We start from the raw sequence: 16168 nt of genomic DNA, 5'->3' as shown, positions 1-16168 counted from the left end.
ATCTTTCATCTTGTGCATAGAAATGTTTCGAAAATGCACGAAAGTGAAGAAGCGTCGAAAGGACACTGAATGTTATAGATTTTTGCTTGCCAGACTGACGCAAACTATTTGATAACATGCAAAAATATGAGAAATTAGAAAAAATTGGGGAAGGTAAGTAAACCAGTTTGTTGTGTTATGTGATGATAACCCATATTTTACTAAATATGTTGATGAGTGCTTTATATAACACACACACTTCAAGAATTCTGTTGCCGAACTAACTACAAACATTACTGTACAGTACGGTTAACATTGCCTCTATATTGTCCATGGTTGGAGTACATGGATATCTTAATAATTGATCAGTGGATGTTGTTTTCATTTTTGTAAACAGTGATGGTAGTGTTCAAAAGTTTGTCAATTTTCATGATGAAAATACAGTTTACAGATGTGTTGATTCGCCTACTAACAGTATATATACAATGAATGTCGGTATCCAATTATATGTGATTATTTTTTTTCACGTTTAACATCTTTATTCAGATTTTCGTCTTAAAGTATTCACATGATACAGAAATTAAAGAAACAAAGACAACTTTCAAATACACTTTTCACATACACTTACGTATACAAATGTGTGATATTTCTAGCTAATTTTTCATAGAAGTCTATATTTCCCTGTGATAAGCATCATGAAATAAGTAATATTTTAATATTTATGATATATTCAGAGCACAGGGACATGATAATTTATTTCCATTGGCATGACAGTCTCAGGAATTTGAAGTGTTTACCCTTTTTTGGAACTACCCAAGTGTGACACGTCTATATTTACCCCTTACATGCATGTACTTATTACATAATACATATACCCCATGCTACCAAATATCTACAACCACATAGACACAACATCACATAGTTTTTTTATTGGCCATGCAGGCGCCTTATAGGTCTGGTCGTCAATGGATCGCCACAAATGCAAGGGTTGGCAGAAACAGCTACAAATAAGCAATGTAGGGCCATCGTGAATACTAACATACTGATATATACATTTGTAACTGTATGGACCTAGATGCTCGACAACTGCTGGTAGAGTAGTGGTGGTTCTGAAGGGTTTACTTATAATTTTAACTACCAGTATACCTTATATTCTCTAAAAAGAAATATTTTTCTGCTTCCAATATGTCTGCTAATGAACATGTGCAGTCAACAGTCTATTAGTTTTTCTTTTTTTTTTCATTTTGGTGTTTTTGCATAACATTTACATCATTGATATACATGTAACAGGAAATTATGGTAATTCATGTAATGTAAATTTTTTGTTTGTTAGGAACTTATGGAACAGTGTTCAAAGCCAAAAACAGAGAAACACATGAGGTTGTTGCCCTCAAGAGAGTTCGTCTAGATGATGATGACGAGGTAAGTTCTTATTGAGATTACTGTTACTTTGCTTAGCAATTTTAATATCACAAATGAGCAAAACCAGCTGGATGAGTTTTGATATGATGTCCAACGTTAACCTGCTGTGAGTTTTAATGTTTGTATTTGTTTATCATTTACCTTCAATCACATTATCTGTGTTAAGAAATAATTTTGATTTTTATTGATCCTGTTACTTCATAGGGGGTTCCAAGTTCTGCCCTGAGAGAAATTTGTCTTCTGAAGGAGCTGAAACACAAGAACATAGTGAGGTAGGTGACAAGGGAGAAAACTCTTCATTATCTAGTGTCATGCATTTGATATTTATCTTTATTAGGTAATCATTCTCTTGTATACTAAGTTGAAATTTAAAATATCAGTAAGTTTGGTGTAAGTGGCACAGTGATACTGTATTGACTGGTTGGGCAGGATTGATAAGCGAGGGGGCAGAACTATAGAGGGATGTTCATGGCTGTGATTTGTTTATTCAGACTACACGACGTACTACACAGTGAAAAGAAACTTACCTTGGTGTTTGAATATTGTGACCAGGACCTGAAGAAATACTTTGACAGCTGTAATGGAGAGATCGATCAGGATACTGTACAGGTGAGAATGGAGAGATCGATCAGGATACAGTACAGGTGAGAATGGAGAGACCAATCAGGATACTGTACAGGTGAGAATGGAGAGATCAATCAGGATACTGTACAGGTGAGAATGGAGAGATCAATCAGGATACTGTACAGGTGAGAATGGAGAGATCGATCAGGATACTGTACAGGTGAGAATGGAGGGACCAATCAGGATACTGTACAGGTGATAATAGAGAGTTGATCAGGATACTGTACAGGTGAGAATGGAGAGATCGATCAGGATACTGTACAGGTGATAATAGAGAGTTGATCAGGATACTGTACAGGTGAGAATGGAGAGATCGATCAGAATACTGTACAGGTGAGAATGGAGAAATCGATCAGGATACTGTACAGGTGAGAATGGAGAAATCGATCAGGATACTGTACAGGTGAGAATGGAGAGATCGATCAGAATACTGTACAGGTGAGAATGGAGAGATCAATCAGGATACTGTACAGGTGAGAATGGAGAGATCAATCAGGATACTGTACAGGTGATAATAGAGAGATCAATCAGGATACTGTACAGGTGAGAATGGAGAGATCGATCAGGATACTGTACAGGTGAGAATGGAGAGATCGATCAGTATACTGTACATGTGAGAATGGAGAGATCCATCAGGATACTGTACAGGTGATAATAGAGAGATCAATCAGGATACTGTACAGGTGAGAATGGAGAGATCGATCAGGATACTGTACAGGTGAGAATGGAGAGATCGATCAGGATACTGTTCAGGTGATAATAGAGAGATCAATCAGGATACTGTACAGGTGAGAATGGAGAGATCAATCAGGATACTGTACAGGTGAGAATGGAGAGATCAATCAGTATACTGTACAGGTGAGAATGGAGAGATCAATCAGGATACTGTACAGGTGAGAATGGAGAGATCAATCAGTATACTGTACGGGTGAGAATGGAGAGATCGATCAGGATACTGTACAGGTGATAATAGAGAGATCAATCAGGATACTGTACAGGTGAGAATGGAGAGATCGATCAGGATGCTGTACAGGTGAGAATGGAGAGATGGATCAAATACTATACAGGTGATAATAGAGAGTTGATCAGGATACTGTACAGGTGAGAATGGAGAGATCGATCAGGATACTGTACAGGTGAGAATGGAGAGATGGATCAAATACTATACAGGTGATAATAGAGAGTTGATCAGGATACTGTATAGGTGAGAATGGAGAGATCGATCAGGATACTGTACAGGTGAGAATGTAGAGATGGATTAAATACTGTACAGGACACTACAGGTGAGAATGGAGAGATCGATCATGATACTGTACAGGTGAGAATGGAGAGATCAATCAGGATACTGTACAGGTGATAATAGAGAGATCAATCAGGATACTGTACAGGTGAGAATGGAGAGATCAATCAGGATACTGTACAGGTGAGAATGGAGAGATCTATCAGGATACTGTACAGGTGAGAATGGAGAGATCAATCAGGATACTGTACAGGTGAGAATGGAGAGATGGATCAAATACTATACAGGTGATAATAGAGAGTTGATCAGGATACTGTACAGGTGAGAATGGAGAGATCGATCATGATACTGTACAGGTGAGAATGGAGAGATCAATCAGGATACTGTACAGGTGAGAATGGAGAGATCAATCAGGATACTGTACAGGTGAGAATGGAGAGATCATCAGGATACTGTACAGGTGAGAATGGAGAGATCTATCAGGATACTGTACAGGTGAGAATGGAGAGATCAATCAGAATACTGTAGAAGTGAGAATGGAGAGATCAATCAGGATACTGTACAGGTGAGAGCATCAATATTATCTATTTACAGGTGAGAACAATAACCTGTATTTTATAATCTATACTACTCAGGTGATTGGGTTGAATAGCTCCTGAATGCTTTGTATATATGTGTATATCTAATATAAATGTATTTCATTCCACTTGCAGTCCTTCCTGTACCAGTTACTGAGAGGGCTGGCCTTCTGTCACAGTAACAATGTCCTACACCGAGACCTGAAGCCCCAGAACCTCCTCATCAACAAGGTAAAGTTGTAGTGACAGGTTACAGATTAAAATTTCTGGAAGTCCTATTTCTGGAAAAATATTAAAGTTTTTGTAAATTCTGATAGTATTTAAGTATTTTTGCACTATAATCTATAATTTGCTAAATTTGATTTTTTTTTGTATTTTGGTTCCTACATACATGTTTATATGTTTTGTTTGTGAACAAATTTATCCATGGGTTGTTATTTGTAAGGATATGAATAGGTGCTACACTTAACTACATAAGTGTGTATTTTAAACATGTATGTAAAATATTTTTCATAGAATGGGGAGCTGAAATTAGCAGACTTTGGTCTCGCCAGAGCGTTTGGCATCCCTGTGCGGTTCTACAGTGCTGAGGTATGTATTGTATATATTGATTAATAAATTATATGTTTCTTATTTTATTGTTATCTAAATCATATCATAAAATGTACCTGTTTCATATTCCTTTTATATGTTAAAAGTGACATTAATTACATACATGATAAATTTTTGATATTTAATGCAAAATTGTGGGGTAGATGTCAGCTTGGACCCAAAAATATCTGACAGTTGATAACATTTCCTCTGACATGTATTATCTAAAACGAAGGGTCAACCATCAGTCTGAGATGTATCCATGTTAAATCATATGTCTTTGTTTGTACAGGTAGTGACGCTATGGTACCGCCCACCAGATGTCTTGTTTGGTGCCAAGATGTACTCCACATCAATAGACATGTGGTCAGCCGGATGTATATTTGCTGGTAATACCATCTCACATGTGTGAAGTAAAATTGTTGATAATGATCTTTAGTATTTGTAGTGTTGACGATGAACTATTTGTAGTGTTGATAATGAACTATTTATAGTGATGACGATGAACTATTTGTAGTATTGACGATGAAGTGTTTGTTGTGTTGACGAACTGTTTGTAGTGTTGATGATGAACTGTTTGCAGTGTTGACGATGAACTATTTGTAGTGTTGACGATGAACTATTTATAGTGTTGACAATGAACTGTTTGTAGTGTTGGCGATGAACTGTTTGTAGTGTTGATGATGAACTGTTTGCAGTGTTGACGATGAACTGATTGTAGTGATGACGATGAATTATTGGTAGTGTTGACAATGAACAAATTGTAGTGTTGACGATGAACTGTTTGCAGTGTTGACGATAAACTGTTTGTAGTGTTGACGATGAACTGTTTGTAGTGTTGACGATGAACTGTTTGTAGTGTTGATGAACTATTTGTAGTGTTGACGAACGGTTTTTAGTGTTGATGATGAACTATTTTTAGTGTTGATGTAGTGTTGACGATGAACTGTTTGTAGTGTTGACGATGAACTGTTTGTAGTGTTGACGATGAACTGTTTGTAGTATTAATGAACAGTTTGTAGTGTTGACGAACGGTTTTTAGTGTTTACGATGAACTGTTTTTAGTGTTGACGATGAACGGTTTTTAGTGTTGGCGATGAACTGTTTGTAGTGTTGATGATGAACTGTTTGCAGTGTTGACGATGAACTGATTGTAGTGATGACGATGAATTATTGGTAGTGTTGACAATGAACAAATTGTAGTGTTGACGATGAACTGTTTGCAGTGTTGACGATGAACTGTTTGTAGTGTTGACGATGAACTGTTTGTAGTGTTGACGATGAACTGTTTGTAGTGTTGATGAACTATTTGTAGTGTTGACGAACGGTTTTTAGTGTTGATGATGAACTATTTTTAGTGTTGATGTAGTGTTGACGATGAACTGTTTGTAGTGTTGACGATGAACTGTTTGTAGTGTTGACGATGAACTGTTTGTAGTATTAATGAACAGTTTGTAGTGTTGACGAACGGTTTTTAGTGTTTACGATGAACTGTTTTTAGTGTTGACGAAGAACTGTTTTTAGTGTTGACGATGAACTGTTTGTAGTGTTGATGATGAACTGTTTGTAGTGTTTACAATGAACTGTTTGTAGTGTTGACGATGAACTGTTTTTAGTGTTGATGTAGTGTTTATGATGAACTGTTTTTAGTGTTGACGATGAACTATTTATAGTGTTGACGATGAACTGTTTGTAGTGTTGATGAACTGTTTGTAGTGTCGGCGATGAACTATTTATAGTGTTGATGATGAACTGTTTGTAGTGTTGACGATGAAATGTTTGTAGTGTTGACAATGAATTATTGGTAGTGTTGACAATGAACAATTTGTAGTGTTGACGATGAACTGTTTGTAGTGTTGATGATGAACTGTTTTAAGTGTTGATGTAGTGTTTACGATGAACTGTTTTTAGTGTTGACGACGAACTGTTTGTAGTGACGACGATGAACTATTTGTAGTGTTGACGATGAACTGTTTTTCATCTTGACGATGAACTGTTTGTAGTGTTGACGATGAACTGTTTGTAGTGTTTACGATGAACTGTTTGTAGTGTTGATGAACTATTTGTAGTGTTGACGAACGGTTTTTAGTGTTGATGATGAACTATTTTTAGTGTTGATGTAGTGTTGACGATGAACTGTTTGTAGTGTTGACGATGAACTGTTTGTAGTGTTGACGATGAACTGTTTGTAGTATTAATGAACAGTTTGTAGTGTTGACGAACGGTTTTTAGTGTTTACGATGAACTGTGTTTAGTGTTGACGATGAACTGTTTGTAGTGTTGACGATGAACTGTTTTTAGTGTTGACGATGAACTGTTTGTAGTGTTGATGATGAACTGTTTGTAGTGTTTACAACGAACTGTTTGTAGTGTTGACGATGAACTGTTTTTAGTGTTGATGTAGTGTTTATGATGAACTGTTTTTAGTGTTGACGATGAACTATTTATAGTGTTGACGATGAACTGTTTGTAGTGTTGATGAACTGTTTGTAGTGTTGACGATGAACTGTTTGTAGTGTTGACGATGTACTGTCTGTAGTGTTGACAATGAACAATTTGTAGTGTTGACGATGAACTGTTTGTAGTGTTGATGATGAACTGTTTTAAGTGTTGATGTAGTGTTTACGATGAACTGTTTTTAGTGTTGACGATGAACTGTTTGTAGTGATGACGATGAACTATTTGTAGTGTTGACGATGAACTGTTTTTCATCTTGACGATGAACTGTTTGTAGTGTTGACGATGAACTGTTTGTAGTGTTTACGATGAACTGTTTGTAGTGTTGATGATGAACTATTTGTAATGTTTACGACAAACTGTTTGTAGTGTTGACGATGAACTATTTGTAGTGTTGGCGATGAACTATTTATAGTGATGACGATGAACTGTTTGTAGTGCTGACGAAGAACTATTTATAGAATTGTTTTGTAGTGTTGGGGATGAACTATTTGTAGTGTTGATATTGAACTATTTGTATTGTTGACAGTAAAATTAGTGTAGTGTTGACGATGAACTATTTGTAGTGTTGGCGATGAACTGTTTGTAGTGTTGACGATGAACTGTTTGTAGTGTTGACGATGAACTGTTTGTAGTGTTGACGATGAACTGTTTGTAGTGTTGACGATGAACTGTTGTAGTGTTGACGATGAACTGTTTGTAGTGTTGACGATGAACTATTTGTAGTGTTGACGATGAACTGTTTGTAATGTTGATAAGATACTGTCATATTTTTCAGAAGCTTCATATAAATTAACAATTTGCATTCCCTGAATTTAGATAATATTTTCTTATGTGGAGAGATTTAAAATTGATACAGTATAATGAAAAGAACAGATTGCACAAATTACAAATCCATTGTACTATAAAATGTATTGTCAAGTGATAAGAATCCAACTTTAATTACCGATCTTTGAAGTAAAGTTTGGGCTCCTATTAATAGCCGTAGGCCACCCTCCATTAACAGCTGGGACTCCAAAAGTCATAAGAATCCAACTTTAATTTCCGATCTTTGAAGTAAAGTTTGGGCTCCTATTAATAGCCGTAGGCCACCCTCCATTAACAGCTGGGACTCCTCGATACGTTGCTGGAGTAAATGTTGAAAGTTTTTTTTACAAGACTAGTTATGGATGGTAGTAAGGAGTGAGTGTAGAGAATGAACATTTATTAGTTGGTCACTAGTTTGAGCCTCAGCATGAAGATATTTTTCATTACTCCTCCGTATTACAGATTTGGTGCTGTTAATCACTCCGAGGTGTTACAAACTATAGGAGATTGAGAGACTTCTCTGGAGCTTTGTTGTGACTGTCTTCATAGACAAAGACATTGACAAGTAGCTCCAGGGAGGAGTTTAAAATTGGAGTATAGGATTCACTATCTCTGGCTGGTAGAAATTTCCCTTTAGGTAGGGCATAGAGAGTAAGAAGTAGGTAATTTGAGCACCAGCATGTGTGTAGTGTGTGTACAGAATGCAAATTTATTAATTGGTCGTTAGGGCAAGCGCTAGCATGCACAGATATTTTCTTTGCTCCATCCTATATTCAAATTTTACATTAATAATTTCAGAATTGGCTAATGCAGGACGACCACTTTTTCCAGGAAATGATGTAGATGACCAACTGAAGAGGATCTTCAAGTATCCTTTTTACTTAAAAGCACGTAATATCAAAAGCAAGCACGAATCCAAAAAGAAATTTCCTTTATATACTTTCATCTCTTGCAGTTAATTATTTAACTAAAGTTGTAATCAATGATCTATCTAAAAGTAAATATAAATCTCTTCATTGAATTTTTTTGTACTTCGCATGATATTTAAACTGGATAAAAATTTGGTTTAAATTCTTTAATGGGTTACCTAGTAAGGGTTTGCATACTAAAGTAAACACACTATTAACGATATGACCTATATTGATCTTGTTTGACCTTGACCTGCTAGACTTCTGGGCACTCCCACTGAGGAAACGTGGCCTAACATAACACAACTACCAGATTACAAGGTGAGTAGTACTGGACCATATTTCTCTTCAGTGAAAAACCATTTAATATGGATATCACAGCATCATAAATTTTGTTGTAAATAGACAAAATTTTGTTTTGTTTTGGTAGTAAAATGTCTATTTCCAAAATATTGTTGATACCTTTAGTTTTAATTATCATTGATCAAAATAATTTACATGTTTGTTGTAATTCTTGCAGCCTTTCCAGTTATATCACGTGAATACCACTTGGCAACAAGTGGTGCCAAATCTCAACACAAGGGGGAGAGAACTCTTACAGGTATGTTAGTAATGTGGAAAGAGGAGAGGAGTATTAATTGGACTTCCAAACATGACAGGAGGGGATGTTGACTTACAGATATGACAGGAGGGGATGTTGATTTACAGATATGACAGGAGGGGATGTTGACTTACAGATATGACAGGAGGGGATGTTGACTTACAGATATGACAGGAGGGGATGTTGACTTACAGATATGACAGGAGGGGATGTTGACTTACAGATATGACAGGAGGGGATGTTGACTTACAGATATGACAGGAGGGGATGTTGATTTACAGATATGACAAGAGGGGATGTTGACTTACATATATGACAAGAGGGGATGTTGACTTACAGATATGACAGGAGGGGATGTTGACTTACTGATATGACAAGAGGGGATGTTGACTTACAGATATGACAGGAGGGGATGTTGACTTACAGATATGACAGGAGGGGATGTTGACTTACAGATATGACAGGAGGGGATGTTGACTTACAAATATGACAGGAGGGGATGTTGACTTACTGATATGACAAGAGGGGATGTTGACTTACAGAAACAACAAGAGGGGATGTTGACTTACAGATATGACAGGAGGGGATGTTGACTTACTGATATGACAGGAGGGGATGTTGACTTACAGATATGACAGGAGGGGATGTTGACTTACAAATATGACAACAGGCGGGGATGTTGACTTACAGATATGACAGGAGGGGATGTTGACTTACAGAAACAACAAGAGGGGATGTTGACTTACAGATATGACAAGAGGGGATGTTGACTTACAGATATGACAGGAGGGGATGTTGACTTACAGATATGACAGGAGGGGATGTTGACTTACAGATATGACAGGAGGGGATGTTGACTTACAGATATGACAGGAGGGGATGTTGACTTACAGAAACAACAAGAGGGGATGTTGACTTACAGATATGACAGGAGGGGATGTTGACTTACAGAAACAACAAGAGGGGATGTTGACTTACAGATATGACAGGAGGGGATGTTGACTTACAGATATGACAGGAGGGGATGTTGACTTACTGATATGACAAGAGAGGATGTTGACTTACAGATATGACAAGAGGGGATGTTGACTTACAAATATGACAACAGGCGGGGATGTTGACTTACAGATATGACAGGAGGGGATGTTGACTTACAGAAACAACAAGAGGGGATGTTGACTTACAGATATGACAAGAGGGGATGTTGACTTACAGATATGACAGGAGGGGATGTTGACTTACAGATATGACAGGAGGGGATGTTGACTTACAGAAACAACAAGAGGGGATGTTGACTTACAGATATGACAAGAGGGGATGTTGACTTACAGATATGACAGGAGGGGATGTTGACTTACAGATATGACAGGAGGGGATGTTGACTTACAGAAACAACAAGAGGGGATGTTGACTTACAGATATGACAGGAGGGGATGTTAACTTACAGATATGACAGGAGGGGATGTTGACTTACAGATATGACAGGAGGGGATGTTGACTTACAGAAACAACAAGAGGGGATGTTGACTTACAGATATGACAGGAGGGGATGTTGATTTACAGATATGACAGGAGAGGATGTTGACTTACAGATATGACAGGAGAGGATGTTGACTTACAGATATGACAGGAGGGGATGTTGACTTACAGATATGACAGGAGAGGATGTTGACTTACAGAAACAACAAGAGGGGATGTTGACTTACAGATATGACAGGAGGGGATGTTGACTTACAGAAACAACAAGAGGGGATGTTGACTTACAGATATGACAAGAGGGGATGTTGACTTACAGATATGACAAGAGGGGATGTTGACTTACAGATATGACAGGAGGGGATGTTGACTTACAGAAACAACAAGAGGGGATGTTGACTTACAGATATGACAGGAGGGGATGTTAACTTACAGATATGACAGGAGGGGATGTTGACTTACAGATATGACAGGAGGGGATGTTGACTTACAGAAACAACAAGAGGGGATGTTGACTTACAGATATGACAGGAGGGGATGTTGATTTACAGATATGACAAGAGGGGATGTTGATTTACAGATATGACAAGAGGGGATGTTGACTTACAGATATGACAGGAGGGGATGTTGACTTACAGATATGACAGGAGGGGATGTTGACTTACAGATATGACAGGAGGGGATGTTGACTTACAGAAACAACAAGAGGGGATGTTGACTTACAGATATGACAGGAGGGGATGTTAACTTACAGATATGATAAGTGGGAATTTTTAATGTGGATTTTCAAATATGATAAGAGGGGATGTTGACTTACAGATATGACAGGAGGGGATGTTGACTTACAGATATCACAAGAGAGGATGTTGACTTACAGATATGACAGGAGGGGATGTTGACTTACAGATATGACAGGAGGGGATGTTGACTTACAGATATGATAAGAGGGGATGTTGACTTACAGATATGACAGGAGGGGATGTTGACTTACTGATATGACAGGAGGGGATGTTGACTTACTGATATGACAGGAGGGGATGTTGATTTACTGATATGACAGGAGGGGATGTTGACTTACAGAAACAACAAGAGGGGATGTTGACTTACAGATATGACAGGAGGGGATGTTGACTTACAGAAACAACAAGAGGGGATGTTGACTTACAGATATGACAAGAGGGGATGTTGACTTACAGATATGATAAGAGGGGATGTTGACTTACAGATATGATAAGAGGGGATGTTGACTTACAGATATGATAAGAGGGGATGTTGACTTACAGATATGACAGGAGAGGATGTTGACTTACAGATATGATAAGTGGGAATTTTTAATGTGGATTTTCAAATATGATATGAGGGGATGTTGACTTACATGTGATGACACACATGTTGTATGTTTACAAGTTTTTGTAGTCGGGCGTTAAATTTGAATTGCACAGATATTAACAAATAAAATGATACAGACATTTCTATACATAACTGATACTTTGAAATTTTCTTTTTTTCAGAGACTGTTGGTGTGTAATCCCCCGATGAGGATCTCGGCAGAGGAAGGAATGCAGCATTCATACTTCAGTGATCTCAATCCAGGAATCAAGCTCTCTTACGACAACAGTATTGGGGTACAGACCCGGTGAAACTCGGGAATCAAGCTCTGCTACAATACAAAGTATCAGACTTCATGTAGAATAACGGTGTCCAGATAATACTCTGAGAGTGATCCAAGATCAACTGGCTTATGGTCAGTTCTCCCAATACAGCAAATAATTACCACAAAAGACATGTCCACAATTCAATGTAATCCGTCGTAAGTCACTGTAGTCTGCAGTAGGGCTTCCCTCTGTGTTCCCTTGACATGCCTTGAGTTTGTTGTCATATATCTGTATGTGATGCACATTATATACGTATTGTCACAGTAGTTCAACTCTAGTCACTTGTTACCGACTCATTTAGAGTGAGTTGGCCTTGAGCTCTGTGGATAGATCTCCATACAATAAACGTAGATTCTGTTATTCCTTGTCGCACATTAAATCCCATTATCAGATGTCGATTATTGTCATTATCATGAAGTAATCAATATTTTCATTTATTGAGCAATAGATATAAAGAAGATAAAAATGTTCGCCCAAAAAAAGAAAAGATAAAAAATAAAGACTGATGGAATGGAGATTTTTTCTCACTTTCAACAAATAGTCATGAAAAAAATATTTAAGCATTCTTAAATTATATTGAAAACAAACATGTTTTGGCACTTTCGCATTATATCATATTATCAGATTTTAACAGGTTTGCTCGATGAGGAATTGGAACATCCACAATATTTGCCATAGAATGCAATAAAAACTAATTATCACAATAATTCACCAAGCTCTAAGTGCAAGAGGTGCTAAATAAATTTTGATCATATGTATTTTTCTACGGTAAAAATAACATTTACACATTGTTAAGACAGGATCATTGCTAGCCTTTGTCCTTCCTCTTCCTACTTTCCTTTTCTCAGTGTTTCTTCTGTGTTGAAAATGATTTCACTGCTTTTGTGAGCATGATGTCTTAATATATGGAAGAATGACCTTATACTATACAAGGCAGGATGAGATCATGTCCTAAGAATGACCTTGAATTCTTATCAGTTCATGGTCAGTCTTAGGACCTTGAACTGATAAAACAGGATAAGATTCAGTCCTAAGAATATCTGGTATGACAATTGAAGATCCTGGTTACCATTTTAAAATGTACTAGTACTGATATTGAGTTGTTCTGAAGTGCAGTATCAAGGTTGTCAATGTATAACTTTAAGTATTTTTTCAGCTATAAAGACTCATAAAAAGAGTTTCATTATTTAAAAAAAAATGTCTTCAAGTTCCTGTGTGAGGATTTTCACAGCAATCATTACTAATTCCCATAAAAATGTTAAAAAAATTCACTTTAAATCAAAGTATCTTGTGATATTGCTGAATGTAACATTTTTGTTTTTTGAAACTGTTTTTTCTTCAATATTTTACGCAGTTTAGCTGTTATAAAATGAGATTACCTTATGTATCATTATACCATCGTTTCATGTTTTCTAACACATCGCACCTTTACAGACTTGTGTCTGAAATTAATGCTGACCTCTCTTTACTGGACCCTAAAGCTGCCTCTGGACACTTTGAAATGAAACAATACACAAAAATACCAATACAAATAAAAAATCGTAAAGTTTCATACATCCACCTGATTTTATTTTACACAAACGCTACATGTTTTCTTCACAGAAAATCACTGTTAAATAAAATCACACCATGAAGGGGAGATGTTATTGATAGATAATTGTGAGATGAGATTTCTGTTTTAACAGATGAAAGTGAGATGATATATTTGTTTTAATAGATGATCGTGAGATGAGATACATTCTATGTATTTCTGTTTTATTAGATGATCATGCGATGAGAAATTTCTTTTGTTAAGTATGAATATTTAATAAATGGGCGACATCTCCTGTTTTCCATATTGTGCTATAAAAACTGGATATATGGTCTCCTATACCCAATGCTGATGTTGGAAATTTGATGGGAGCTCCCAGTAAAATAGCACAAATTGTTATGTATACCAGGATATGATTGTAGGGGAATTAAACATATTTTATTTAGATAGTCATCACGCACACGAAGTACTGAAATGGGGCAGAATGTATTCATGGCTTCAGAATGTGTATTATATGAATGCATTGCGTGAAGTTTGTACAAAAGATACAAGTGGATGAATTTGTTACACTATTGTTAAAGAATGTGTCATGGACAATTTAGTAATGTAAGAGTAAATTTTTGTATGTGAATTTTAAAGTCTTTGTGAGGTGAAGATTAATACAATGTATAAACATTTTATCATAACATTTAATATATGGTTTGTACTGATTTTAAAACTAAGATTTGCCACTCAAAGTGATGTTACTGTATATTAACAATGGTACCTTACAGAACGATGATTTCCTGTGTATCTATTTAATATGATGATCTTTTTATAATTAGTCACAGGCTAGCAGACACTTTACCGTGGCCCATTCTGTTCCAATGCTACCAGTTTTGAAAAAGCAAGAAAAAGTAGTTGTTTTCAAAGTAGAATCAGTACTTTCAAAATTGAGCCATTCCAAGCATTTTTCTGATTGGTAGTCTTGCTATGATCTGAAAACAACTATTGATGAAATATTGATTCAATATTATCTCTAAATAATACACAAATTACAAATTTATTGTATATTGTAGATGAACCTTTTCATGTTGATTTGTTAGCCCCCACAGGGACCTGTTGGGGGTGGTTGGGGGGTTGGGAGGGGCTATAATTTGTGTTGTGTTCGTTAATTTCCCGTGTTTTTGTCCAGCCTTCTTCACTTTAATTACCTGTTGTGTTTGTCCATCCTTCTGCCATTTTGACCTTTGACCTACATCAAGAAAATGTTTGTCTGGGCTCTATCTCCTACATTACTTGTCACTGGAAATAAATACTTGAGGTATTGGTTCACCTTATTTATTACAAATTTATCATCTCCTTGCATTCGTGACATACTATTTTGCTTGGATGGGGAGATTGTAATTCACAGAATTATCTTATTGTACTGCACATATACCTTACTTGTTGTATATTATTTGCTCAAGATGTGAATGTACCAGTCGGCTGGTAAAAGTAAAAGTAAAAGGCCAGGAAAATACTGGACCTCCAAAGCACAGAGATTTGGCACAAGTTCTCAACTCTGCTGTCCATTTACATGTATGTTTTAAAATACATTTGATATGTACTTACATAGACTGATGGATCTGGATGTTGTGCTAAGTTCCTGTATTACCATGTAACACTCCGAGGTGAGAGAAGTTATTGATAGAAGGAAATCGAGAGTTAAAACTTTATTGGAACAAAGGGTTTTCACTTAAAAAAAAAAATAGTGTTCCATTTCACATTTATATTACGATCTCATATTCAGCATTTTGCAGTATTTGCTTTTAGAAGGCCATTGCAATAAAAGATCTGTAACTATTAGGATACATGCGTTGAGTGAAGCTACCACAAATAAAACTTGTGCTTGTCAAGTTGTCACCTGCAGCTTTTTATTTGAAGGATAGTTAATGCTTAATTTCCGTGTTTTCTAGTTTTCAAAATTACATAACTTAATTTTTCCTTAATTTTGAATTCAAAAGCTACACAATTCCAAACATATGTACATGTCTTATCATTGTTTTGGGTACAAAATCCCATATGTTTATTACAAGTGAAAATAAATTCAGACATATCATGGCAAAATTTTTTGAAACGTCCACCGACAACAGATTATGAGTTACTCTGTTTAGTAATGAAAGTACCTCTACATCTCATGTTGTGTTTGTATTGTCATCTCTGATTATTTGTGATTGTTTTATTGTAATAAAATTAAGTATGAACATGTGAAGATAAATTTGTTGTTTTCTTGTTGATATCCAAGATCGTATAATATTACTCTTGCCGCGGTGGTCGA

At 36.4% G+C, this 16168-nt stretch overlaps 1 protein-coding gene across 1 annotated transcript; it reads left to right on the top strand.

Annotated features, from left to right (window-relative positions):
• Nucleotides 1–8: 8 nt before the first annotated feature.
• LOC117343526 (cyclin-dependent-like kinase 5) lies at nt 9–16108 on the top strand. Its single transcript, XM_033905907.1, has 11 exons — nt 9–153; nt 1313–1401; nt 1606–1673; nt 1893–2010; nt 3979–4074; nt 4360–4434; nt 4727–4823; nt 8497–8566; nt 8867–8927; nt 9127–9207; nt 12195–16108. The coding sequence occupies exons 1-11, from the start codon at nt 117–119 to the stop codon at nt 12321–12323; spliced, it is 921 nt and encodes a 306-aa protein (XP_033761798.1). The 5' UTR covers nt 9–116; the 3' UTR covers nt 12324–16108.
• Nucleotides 16109–16168: the final 60 nt, after the last annotated feature.

The sequence above is a fragment of the Pecten maximus genome, chromosome 15 (genome assembly GCF_902652985.1).
Source record: "Pecten maximus chromosome 15, xPecMax1.1, whole genome shotgun sequence".
Classification (NCBI taxonomy): Eukaryota; Metazoa; Mollusca; class Bivalvia; order Pectinida; family Pectinidae; genus Pecten; species Pecten maximus.
The sequence above is the reverse complement of the archived record's forward strand: the minus strand, read 5'-3'. Positions and strand labels throughout refer to the sequence as shown.